Source organism: Brachyhypopomus gauderio, chromosome 17 (assembly GCF_052324685.1).
Source record: "Brachyhypopomus gauderio isolate BG-103 chromosome 17, BGAUD_0.2, whole genome shotgun sequence".
Lineage (NCBI taxonomy): Eukaryota > Metazoa > Chordata > Actinopteri > Gymnotiformes > Hypopomidae > Brachyhypopomus > Brachyhypopomus gauderio.
In genome coordinates, this window is record NC_135227.1 from 16,260,285 (window position 1) to 16,272,664 (window position 12,380).

General features: G+C 48.6%; 1 protein-coding gene across 1 annotated transcript in view; it reads right to left on the reverse strand.

Annotated features, from left to right (window-relative positions):
• Positions 1-6,281: 6,281 nt before the first annotated feature.
• Positions 6,282-12,380, reverse strand: part of crim1 (cysteine rich transmembrane BMP regulator 1 (chordin-like)) — a 56,206-nt gene continuing 50,107 nt past the window's right edge. The window contains 8 exon segments of the mRNA XM_076977868.1: positions 6,282-7,955; positions 8,114-8,301; positions 8,978-9,091; positions 9,996-10,184; positions 10,324-10,550; positions 10,860-10,948; positions 10,950-11,071; positions 11,349-11,620. Coding sequence (XP_076833983.1) covers positions 7,779-7,955; positions 8,114-8,301; positions 8,978-9,091; positions 9,996-10,184; positions 10,324-10,550; positions 10,860-10,948; positions 10,950-11,071; positions 11,349-11,620 — 1,378 coding nt within the window. The 3' untranslated portion in view covers positions 6,282-7,778.

The window sequence follows — 12,380 nt, forward strand, 5'->3', positions numbered from 1 at the left end:
CAGTCATCCATGTCCACGTTCGTGGAGTTACTGCGGCTCATAGCAAAAATATACTAAAGTAATTAGGCACAGGCTGTAGATTATGTTTTTATTTGACCGATTCTGTTTAATATTGTTGCTTGACAAAGTAACCATCCTCATCTGGACACGGGCCTCCAGTTATCTGCGCCGCTTCATGCACAAATTCTCTACATCATATCAAAGTAAATGAGAGCTGCAGAGAGAGGGCGGACCAAGACGGCGTTGAAGAACATACATCTTTTATTTGTTTCTCACAGTTCAGGAAAACGAAAGCGTAATTATTTTATACCTTGGCACAGGGGCGAGGCTAGGGTATTTTTAGTGGTGCTAGAGCACCACCGTGAAGTTGCTTAGCACCCCCTGGCTCAACACATTTTTTAAATATTATATTATGCAAAAAACTTGCTCTGCACCTGCGCAATACTTTGGTATTGTGCCTCTGTGAGCACTGGGGGCTGGGCACCCCTAAAGACCAGATCCTAAAATCGCCCCTGCCTTGGCATATTCCACGTCTATCAGTATGAGAGAAATGGAGTGTGAAACTCAGCCTAGCGCGCCCGTAAACACACGAACCTGCCCGAGCGAAGCCGAAGCACTGTCCGACTGCCCCTCCATCACCGCAGGGGACCTCATGATGCACACCTCCGTGGATCAGCACACCTCCATGGATCAGCACACCTCTGTCAGCGTGCCAGGGCAAGCAGCTTCATCAATCGTGTCGTCTAGACCGAGCTCTAAAATAACGTGGACAGAAAACCCGTTACCGGCGAGTGACCGGATTGAATTTCTTGCCCCATGCAGAACCTCGAGATGGCACCGACACGCTGAGGGCATTTTTCCTTTAGATTAAGGTCATCTTTATACTGCTAAAAGCAAATGAACTGGTAAATAGTGCAACAGCGCACATTCCGAAACAACCAGTTCCTGCTGTGTGTCCTTCCGTTCAAGCCTATTTATAAATTGTAAACGCGTGAATTACTATTTCACAGTCTCTCCTGACCATAACCTCGTATAAATCCCATTTTATACGTTGGGCTATACATCAGAGGGGAGACTGCATAAATTATAGTGTGTTGTTCACTCCTACACAAGTTTCACGGCTCTCTGTCTCCCCTCTGTGGCTCATTGTGGTACTGTCACAAGCGTGCACATTACCCGCTTTTAATGCAAACAAAACGTACCTAGTGCAAAGACAATAAGTGAAAGTGGCCTCTTGTGGAGATTCTCGCGACCTAAGGACGAAGGTGTCGGTGTCCTCAGATATGTTCAACAGCCAAAAGTATTCGATCACCCATCTAAATTATTGGAATCAGGTGTTCCAATCACTTCCATGGCCACAGGTGTATAAAATTAAGCACATACATATGCAGACTGTTTTTACAAACATTTGTGAAAGAATGGGTTACTCTCAGAAGCTCAGTCAATTTTAACGTGGAACTGTGATAGGATGCCACCTGTGCAACAAATCCAGTTGTGAAATTTCCTCGCTCCTAAATATTCCATAGTCAACTGTCAGCTGTATTATAAGAAAACGGAAGTGTTTGGGAACAACAGCAACTCAGCCACGAAGTGGTAGGCCACGTAAACTGACAGAGCGGGGTCAGCGGATGCTGAAACGCATAGTGTAAAGAAGTCGCCAACTTTTTGCAGAGTCGATCACTACAGACATCCAAACGTCATGTGGTCTTCAGATTAAATCAAGAACAGTGCGCAGGGAGCTTCATGGAATGGGTTTCCATGGTCGAGCAGCTGCATCCAAGCCACACATCACCAAGTGCAATGCAAAGTGTCAGAAGCAGTGGTGTAAAGCACGCCGCCACTGTACTCTAGAACAGTGGAGGCGTGTTCTCTAGACTAGAGTGACGAATCATGCTTCTCCATCTGGCAATCTGATGGACGAGTCTGGGTTTGGTGGTTGCCAGGAGAACGGTACTTGTCTGACAGCATCATGCCAAGTGTAAAGTTTGGTGGAGGGGGATTATGGTGTGGGGTTGCTTTTTAGAAGCTGTGCTTGGCCCAGTAGTTCCAGTGAAAGAAACTCTGAATGCTTCAGCGTACCAAGACATTTTGGACAATTCCATGCTCCCAACTTGAACAGTTTAGAACTGCCCCTTCCTCTTCCAACATAACTGTGCACCAGTGCACAACGCAAGGTCCATAAAGACATGGATAGCAGAGTCTGGTGTGGATGAACTTGACTGGCCTGCACAGAGTCCTGACCTCAACCCGATAGAACACCTTTGGGATGAATTAGAGTGGAGACTGAGAGCCAGGCCTTCTCGTCCAACATCAGTATGTGACCTCACAAATGTGCTTCTGGAAGAATGATAAAAAAATCCCCATAAACACACTCCTAAACCTTGTGGACAGCCTTTCCAGAAGAGATGAAGCTGTTCTAGCTGCAAAGGGTGGACCAACATCATTTTGAACCCTATGGATTAGGAATGGGATGTCACGTAAGCTCATATGTGAGTCAAGGAAGGTGAGCGAATACTTCTGGCAATACAGTATATGAAAATATCATGTAGTTCCACCTCACACACGTACTGCTTTTGATTCTATTATCCTTTAATTGTCAGCATTATCCACTGCATAAGAAAGCATATGGATTTTAGCCTTCCAATTCAATTGTTGCCATTTAAGTTGACCACAGAACTCATTGGCAACCCGATGAGAGTTCTCAAGCATTCTTCTGCACCTTGATATTTGGTCGACGGGCCCTCAGACCTCAACAGCTGAGCCGGAAAGTCTTTATTCGTCCACGTTCACCCATCATTCCACTGTTGCTCTTTCTCTGGCTTTCAGCAGCTGTTCGCATCAGATTTAAGACCCTCATTCTCACCTACAACAAGAATGGACCAGCCCCTTCCTATATGATGAGTACCTCAAGTTCTTGGAATCTCAAGTACAGCTCAGCTTGAAATGCCATCTTTCGAGTCTCATGGAAGGGAGGCATCGAGACTCTTCTCTCCCACGTCTCACAGATGACTGTCCAAACAGCAGAGTAATCTTGTGTTCTCAAAACGCAGATGACTGTCCAAACAACAGAGTGATCTTGTGGTGTTCAAATGCAGATGACAGCTCCTTGTTGTCTTCAAACGCACAACTTTGCGGCATATTGAAATGACCACCAGTCCTACACTTTGGGAAATATTGCTCTTGATGAGCGGAACCACTCTAGAACTTCTTGGTGTTGTAACAGCAGTTCAGTGTAGCTCATCCTATTGTACTGGCTAGAATGTAATTTATGAATATATAACAGCACTCCTGTCCCTGGATAAGAGCGTCCGCTAATTACGACAAACATAAATGTAAATGATTATTTCAGAATATTAAATAAACACACGACTGTTTTTCTGTTCCTGAGTATAGGACCATAAGTACCGGCATTTCAGGAAATCAATGTTAAATGCATAAACAAGAATAACAATTGGCTGAATGCACAAACCAGGACATTGACTGTTTAAAAAGTATTTATTGTGCTGCAAAGAAACAAACAAAATAATACAAGAAATTGAAAAAGATCTGCTGTGCTACGGGAATTCTGAGTCAAATCTTCATCTACCTTCTTTATAATCTCCATTATCAATACCAATATTGACAAATCTTGCTTTTTACATGAGCGCAAAACACCAGTAGTATACAAACTTGAGAAGGCTCTGTGTTTGAAGTCAGAAAGGGAGCTTAAGGGAGACATTTCTCCCAGTTCATTAAGCTTACTTATTGGATCAGGACTAGGCCCACTAGTTTCTCCTGAAAGGAAAATCTTTCACAAAGAAAAAAACATACAAACCCAAAAACACAGTGGGGATAAGATGAGCTTAACAGTGAGTGTCAAAAACATGTACTGTATCTTTGAACCCATACATGTTTAAACACACTTTAAGAGACCAAGACAACACCAAAACATTTGCACGTGAGCCGTCTTTGAAACTCTTATATGCTCAATCATTCTGCTCATCAATAAATTAAGGTAATTAAAACAATAAATTAAATCTTTTATTTTTTCTGTTTCCAACCTTTTTTGTCTTTTTTTTAAATCAGTTTTGGCGAGTGACACTCAAGTATTTACAACAATACTTGGAGAATACACTGAAAATAATAAAGATGTCACCCTGCAGGACCCTCTAATGTGCAGACTCACAGTGAGCAGAACCCCTGTGTTCTTCACTCACGGTGAGCAGAACCCCTGTGTTCTTCAGAATCATGGTGAGCAGAACCCCTGTGTTCTTCAGAATCATGGTGAGCAGAACCCCTGTGTTCTTCAGAATCATGGTGAGCAGAACCCCTGTGTTCTTCAGACTCACGGTGAGCAGAACCCCTGTGTTCTTCAGAATCATGGTGAGCAGAACCCCTGTGTTCTTCAGAATCATGGTGAGCAGAACCCCTGTGTTCTTCAGAATCATGGTGAGCAGAACCCCTGTGTTCTTCACTCACGGTGAGCAGAACCCCTGTGTTCTTCACTCACGGTGAGCAGAACCCCTGTGTTCTTCAGAATCATGGTGAGCAGAACCCCTGTGTTCTTCAGAATCATGGTGAGCAGAACCCCTGTGTTCTTCAGAATCATGGTGAGCAGTCATCTTTAGGTAAAAGCAATAATCTGCTCCAAAGCACTGCTTTCAAAATAACAAAAAAGCAACTTTGCATTTCGAAGTTGGAGGTGATGAGACATGTACCTATTAGTGCTCCATCTGTTAATTCTGAATGACTCTCTAAACTGTCACCATTCAGAGGCAATGTCACATTGGGCTTTTCTTTAAATTTCTCACAAGACTATGTTTGTTTACCGCATCTCTGGGTAACATCTTGACTAGCCGTGACTGTGATTCGGCACTTCCAATAAGTTTCTCTATTTGCTCTGTGCAAAGCTGCTGCTGATCCACCAGGGAGACACATGTCTTCTCCCTCTCTCCAACCCCCCAAGAGGAAGAAATCGTCCCTTTCAGCTCACATACACGACTCCATTTGTGCACATGAACGAACACTAATGCTTCAGTTACGTCTGACATCTCGCCTAATTATAAAGCTGATTTTTTTTCTTTTATTAAGCACTACCATCCTGATTTTGTCTCCAAGTTGTGCTGCACTTGGATAACTGCTCTGCACAAGGGTCCCACAAGGTATGAGGAAAATGTAAGGGCAACTTTTTCTTTGAAAAGCATTTGTTAGAATAAAAAGAAACAAAGGTTATTTATTTCTCTATATAAAAGTGCCAAAATGTATATTTCTACAAACATCAGACAAGAGATTTAAAGAACAGCCAAGACAAACTGTCACAAGTCTACAGGCCCCCTCTTTTCCTCACCAGCCCCTCCCCCCTCTCTTCCTCACCAGCCCCTCCCCCCTCTCTTCCTCACCAGCCCCTCCCCCCTCTCTTCCTCCCCCGCCCCTCCCCCCTCTCTTCCTCCCCCGCCCCTCCCCCCTCTTTTCCTCCCCCACCCCTCCCCCCTCTTTTCCTCACCAGCCCCTCCCCCCTCTCTTCCTCACCAGCCCCTCCCCCCTCTTTTCCTCACCAGCCCCTCCCCCCTCTCTTCCTCACCAGCCCCTCCCCCCTCTTTTCCTCACCAGCCCCTCCCCCCTCTCTTCCTCACCAGCCCCTCCCCCCCCCTCTCTTCCTCACCAGCCCCTCCCCCCTCTCTTCCTCACCAGCCCCTCCCCCCTCTCTTCCTCACCAGCCCCTCCCCCTCTCTTCCTCCCCCGCCCCTCCCATCACCTCAACAGCTAACGTCAGCTGAGGTTCCAGTAGATCTACGGCCTGCAGCGACCCTTGACCTCGAAGAACAGAAGTGCGCTCCATGACCAGTAGCTCGGCACAGATCAACAAAACGTTGTGTCACTGGCAGAGGTCAAAGGCGCTCGGCTACAGGTCAGAGCGCCTGACTGGAAAACTGCCCCCAAGGCCAAAGACGAGCCGAAGGAAATCAAAATCACAAAAAGGAGGAAACGAACTACAATAGAATGAGATGTTTGTCTTTTTTTCCCGCTTTTCTTCATCCTGTCTTTCTCTCACGTCACTACCAAACTAGGCAACGGAATGCCTGTCATCAGTTTTCTATAGATAAAAATCTCTTATTTTTTCTCAGTCATAAATACATTCAATACGAGAATGAAACGGAGAACTTTACACGTGAAGCAAAATGCATGCATGTGCGTCTGTGCACACGCACGTACACACACGCCAACACAAACATACACACGTACATTTATACTCGCACAATAGTTCAGGTCTTTTCATCTTAGTGCTAATATGTACATAAATGTTCCTATAAATGTGTAATAGGTTTCTGAAGCCAATTTTGGTAGTAGACTGCTTTTTTTTTCCAAGCAAGGAAAACCAGAAAACAAAGGTGCTTCAATAATATTTCAGAGCTTCCAGAGGAGGACGCTGTTCTATACAAGTAAAAACAAGGGATAAAAATTACAATTAAAGATCATCTTGTGCCTCAAAACTCCCTAGCAAAAGTCTGTCGATCATAATCTTTGATTCTACATTTCCTTGCGAATGATACTATAGTTCAACCCCTAAAAACAAGGCTAACGGAATCAAAGCAGAAAAGCAGCACTTGTAGCATAGATTCGTCAAACCAGTACAACTACCTGTTATAGTATTTTTATCCCATGTAACAACCCTTATGTTCTTTCTTGCAAAATACATTGTTGCTTGGAGTATGAGAAAGAGTCCATCTGCCCTTTTGTTGCAAAATAAAGAAGCCAATGTTTGTTATGTGAAAGGGGCGAAACGCTTATACATGTAAGCAGAATACAACAGAGAGACCAACACGAATGTACCCAGCAGGAAGACCTACCGGCTTCTGAACCACACCCAGCAGGAAGACCTACCGGCTTCTGAACCACACCCCCGGAAGACCTACCGGCTTCTGAACCACACCCCCGGGTGCCTTCCGTCTGTCGAAAACACAACAAAACAAAAAACACTAAACCTGACCTACAAAGGAGGGAAACAGCCTAAAGGAGCCGCCCCCTTGGAGGCCTCTACCAGGAGCCCCGCCCCTCCCGGTGTGTCATCCCGGGCTCCGCCCCCCAGTCCTGCGTGGAGGAGTCCTCGCTTCCGCCATGGCCGACCACTCTCTGGGCCTCCGTCCTCACTCACAGAGAAGCTTTGGTTCAGCGTTCACACAAAGCACTTGAATCAAGAGTTTTCTCTATTTTCTTCAAATAGATTTTTTCTTAAAAAAGACGCCCCTCCCCCCATCCCACCCCCCCAAAAAAAGAGCAGGAATGCACGAAAAATATCACTTTTGAAAAATAAAATAATTAAAAAATCCACCCCAATCTGCCCTAATTATCCCAAATATGTACGTTTGATGCACTTCCATCGATGCGTGCACACGCTCACACGCACCCCGCACACACACACAGACTCCCCAAACCTAACATACCTATAATGCACAAAAATACTGGGGGAAAACAGCTTTCAGCTTCTCCCACGCAAATAAATACACTCCTGCATGGTTGGCTTGTCATCGTCATGTCGTGATGAGGTCTTCACTTGTCTGCGTGCCTTTTGGTGTGGCGTTCTACTGATGTGGGTGTTGTGACTGTGATCCTTTACCAAGGTCTCTCCTCAGTCCTCCTGTGTGGTATCACTGTCCATCACTGAAGTTCATAGCTGTTGTAATGTGCTCTCTTAGTTTTGCCAGCTGACCCTGGGCTCAGTCTCCTCTCCCCCTCTCTCTCTCTCTCTCTCTCTCTCCTCTCTTTCGTACACGCTCCCTCGCTCTGGGCCTGCTCCCCACTCACGCCGTCTGGTAGAAGTTGTCCGCTTGCAGATTATTGTGCTTCTGCATGCTGTAGTATCCACTGTAGCGTGAGTCCGGGTCGGCGATACGCAGCGCACGCTGAGAGGTGTCCACTTGAACCTTCGTACCCTTGTGGCAGTCCACATACACCAGCTGGTTATTCAGACACGTAGGCTGTTAAGACACACACACACACACACGCCAAGAGAGAACACGTGAAACTCCTCTTTCAGAATAGTCGATACTCGTCGATCACAACTCTCCAAAGCTCCCGCGATAGCTGCTGCACATACAGGTGAGACACAGGTGAGACACAGGTGAGACACAGGTACCTTAGTGGGCGCTCGGTAACAAGGCACAGAAATCCACCGCTTCCTCTGGTTGAGCAACAGCAGGGCGGAGACAGTGAGCAGCATCATGAGGACGGGCAGGGCCACCCAGGCCCAGTGAAGACGGCCATCGTCGCCGGGCAGTGCCGTCTTCCCGTCCAGATAGGGCATCTGCAGGCTGCTGAAGTCACCTGGGGGGGGGGGGGGGGAGTTTATGCCTGTTAGCGCACCTGGAGCTCATAGCAACCACACCGCCTCAGCCACCTACACCAAACCTCGTACGGCTACAGTGAGGAGCCCTGGGCGTGACTTACATCATCGGAATATGTGGCAGAATTGAGCATTCCTGGCACGGTTGTAAATCCACTGTAAATGAATCACAAGCCTATTTCCACGCCGTTTTAAAAAACCAATGCCTCTCTCTTTGTGCAGCGTGAGCAGTGATGGTTTAGAAGCTGAAACGCCATTTGCGGTGAAGTGTTTAAGTGTCCGTATGAAAGAGAACGCCGCCCACCCGCCTTGTGGAGGAACGAGGGGAGCGTTTAGAGCCAATTAAAGGCCTGAAGGAGGAGAGAAAATGACGAAAGGAATGAGCATCTAATTGGCAAATGTCCCTGAAACACTGCAGTCACATTACTGAACACGCTGCAATTAGGAGAAAAAAGACATGTGCTTCAGAACACAGACTTTGGCACAAAACCAAGAGGACTTGGCAAAAACTAAAATGATATAGTAGCCATTGCAGTTTGAGGTGAACGCCTGTGAATCAAAGAGACACTGCATTCGCTGCAGATTGCACGTGCGAGAGTGAGACGTGCGAAATCCACGAGAGTGCGAAAAGGTTATGAGTGAGAGAGACATGCTGACCTCTAAACTGGGGCATGATGTCGTTCTCGCTGTGTGTGGGCCAGGCGGGCCGGTGTCGGAGCTTGTCACCGCGCTGGTCCGTCTTCTCGATGGGCACGTTGGTGGGGGCCACTTCTGTAATCAAAACACCATCTCAGTTCAGATTTGAAATGGAAATGGAATATGTTTAATATACGGCGCTTAATATATGGTAAACACATTAGTGATGCATGTGAGAATGCCTTCAAAGTGATCAATGTCAGGCATCGGCTCAGAGAGAGAGAGAGAGAGAGAGAGAGAGAGAGAGAGAGAGAGAGAGAGAGAGAGAGAGAGAGAGAGAGAGAGAGAGAGAGAGAGAGAGTTTTACATTTGTAAGGTTCAGGGCAAAAGTAAAAGCTTTTAGCTTACATTTAGAAAATTGCGTGTAGAGGGAGTTAAAAACAAGCCCAACCTCTATACACTGTAAAGGAGTGGAGCAAGATGGTGGCCTATGCACTCACCTCTATAGAACCTGGATGGCCATGGGGCCAGTGAAGTGGTGTGTGAGTCTGAGGGAGGGCAGGGGGAGCCACTGAGGGGGGGCGGGGCTTATCGATCCCACCGCGCAGCTGACCCAGCAATAAAGGGGCGTGATCGATGGATTTATCTCCCAACCACGCAGGGAGCTAATTTAGGCCCTGGCCGGCCACGCGCGAATCTCTTTAAATGATCTATCTTAATGAGCCCCACAGTCAGTAAAGCCTCAGTCAATTAGAGTAAACGCTACTTTAGAAGAGAGAGAGACAGAGAGAAGAAAGAGAAGGAGATACGAGTGAGATGCAGAGTGGAAAGAGGAGACCAGCTGCACGTGAGACTCCAGCACGGCTCGAACACTTCAGCGCTACACAGCAGCTGCAGACAGAGACGCACACGGGATTCAACACCCTGGTTTGGGAAACGCTAACCTGATGATGCGTGGTATGAACGTGTTTCTGCCTTAGAGAACGAGGCACACGCGTGCGGCTAACGCGGCTAAGAGAACCGTGAGCGGGAGGCTGACCTGGGCACGTGGGGCAGCAGCTGCCCTCCAGGGTGAGGGGCTGGGGGCAGGGCAGGGCGGGGCAGCTGACCGTGGAGCAGAGCGTCTGACCCTGCAGGCAGTAGCAGTGGGTGCAGCTGTCGATGTCCCAGCGCTCCTCGTCCATGTACGTCTTTCCGCCGAAGTGGCACACGGCACGTGGTGTGGCGTCTGGCCAGGAGAAAGAGCGTGTTTAAGAAACAGACGGGCAGATGTATGGCACCACGCGTGCCCGACACACACACACGGTTGGCCTGGTCGGGAGGGAGGAGTTACGCGGGTCCGTTACCACGGGGACGAGCGGGCCTACCCAGGCAGTAGGGGCAGCACTGGCCCTTGCGTAAGATGGGCCGTGCGCAGCTGACCGGAGGGCAGGACTCGGAGAAGCAGCTGATGGCTCCGTCCAGACACACGCAGCTGGAGCAGACGTTGGGCTTCCAGGACTCGGCGGCCAGGAACAGGTCGCCCTCCTCGTTGCGGCAGTAGCGGGGCATGCTGTCGTTGCTCGGTGACGGTGGAGTCACGACCTCGTCTGGAAATCGAGATAGAAAGACTCAGAGTGCGTGCAGGGAGAAGTCGGTTATGAGCTGACTACGCTGAAATGAGGGGCCATTTTAAACCAAATGACCGCAGAGATACCGGACCAGCGCGCATAAGCAAACAACCTTCCTCCTTTAGCTTCTCTGATAGGCTACCTCTGTCTCCGCCCACTCTGTGGCCTTGGTCCCACCCACCCTGTGACTCTGCTCCCACCCACCATGCAGGGGCCTTCATTCTCTTACCCCCCCTAGAGCCGTATTAAATACGTACGGCCCCCTCCCTATATAAAGGTCTGCTCACCCCGGGCAGTGTGGGCAGCAGGAGTCCTGCGTCCTGATTGGGTTCTGGCACAGAAGGGGCGGGCACACCTCGGTCTCACAGAGCACGCGGCCCGCCGTGGCATGTGCACTGCGTACAGGAGTCGATGTTCCACGTCTCGCCCTCCACAAAGTACTCACCCCCAGGGGCCAGACACACCGACGCCTCGCTCAGCTCCGGTCTGTGAGAGCCGGACTCTTCTGGGGAGGGGAGAGGTGCACAGGTACAGGTAGGTGTTTTAGGGTAGTCAGTACCGGTTAATAGTGTAACCAGGACCAGACCAAATCTGAGCCTGGAAATGTGGTCTCGTAAAACCTAAAAAATACAGTATGTGAAAATGAAATATAGCCATATGTTCTCATGTAACCGGTGTGATATCTATCAAGTACTCTCATAAGATGACATTGTCAGGTAATCTGACTAGGGGTGTGTGTGTGTGTGTGTGTGTGTGTGTGTGTGGGTGGGTGGGGGTCGAACCAGGGCACGAGGGGCAGCACTGTCCGGCCCGGATGCTGGGGTTGTCACAGGTGGGCACGGGACAGGAAATGAGGGCGCACATCTCGCGGCCAGCGTGACAGTAGCACTCTCTGCAGCCGTCGTGCCAGCTCTGACCGCTGTCGTGTCTTCTGCCGTCCATGGAGAGGCAGGAGCCCATCTTGATGGAGGGACCAATGGAAGAGGAGCTCTGGTCTAGAAAGGCCAACACACACACACACACACACACACACACACACACACACACACACACACACACAGATTTTGAGTAGTCAGTCATGTGTCATTGCAGAACATGGAACAAGTGCTTGGCTAATTTCAGGAGGACACAGTTTGAACATCAGTGGGAAGGAGTAGAAGGTGGTCATGGGAGGAGTTCTTCCAAAAGCACACGCAGCTCCTCACTAAGCCCTCTCGCTCCGTTAAAACATTTGCATTTGCTCTGAAACCTCCCGCCATCAGATCTCATCAAAATGCCCCCATCGCCGAAACACCCCACCCCCCACCAGCACTCCGCCCGTTTCGGGAGCGAGCATCATCTTCCAAAGGGTTCTCCGCGCTCGTGACGCTTCGTTGGGCATTTTCCCGCCACCCTGCCTCTCGTCTCCCCTCCGTAACGGCAGCAGGGGCCCGTCCCGCCCCAGATCAATAGCGCAGGGGAGAGCTCACCTTGATTAAAATCCTGCTGGTGAGATAGGAATAGGCCTCTGTGCCTTTGGAAAAATTCAAAGGGGGTTAGACCACAAAAAAAAAAAAAAAAGTTATTTTCTCCTTCTCAATAATCAGATCCTGGCGCAGAGTGGCTCATGAATATTTCACATGCAGGAATCCATTATTTAGGGAAAATCAAATGAGATACATGGGAACAGAAGATCACTGTGCAAACCTGGTCTTTGTTCGCAACAGGTGGGTTTGACAACCGAGACTAGCCTGAGGGTGGGGGTAGGCGGGGTGAAACAGCACGCGCGCACACACACACACACACACCACACACACACACACACACACACACAC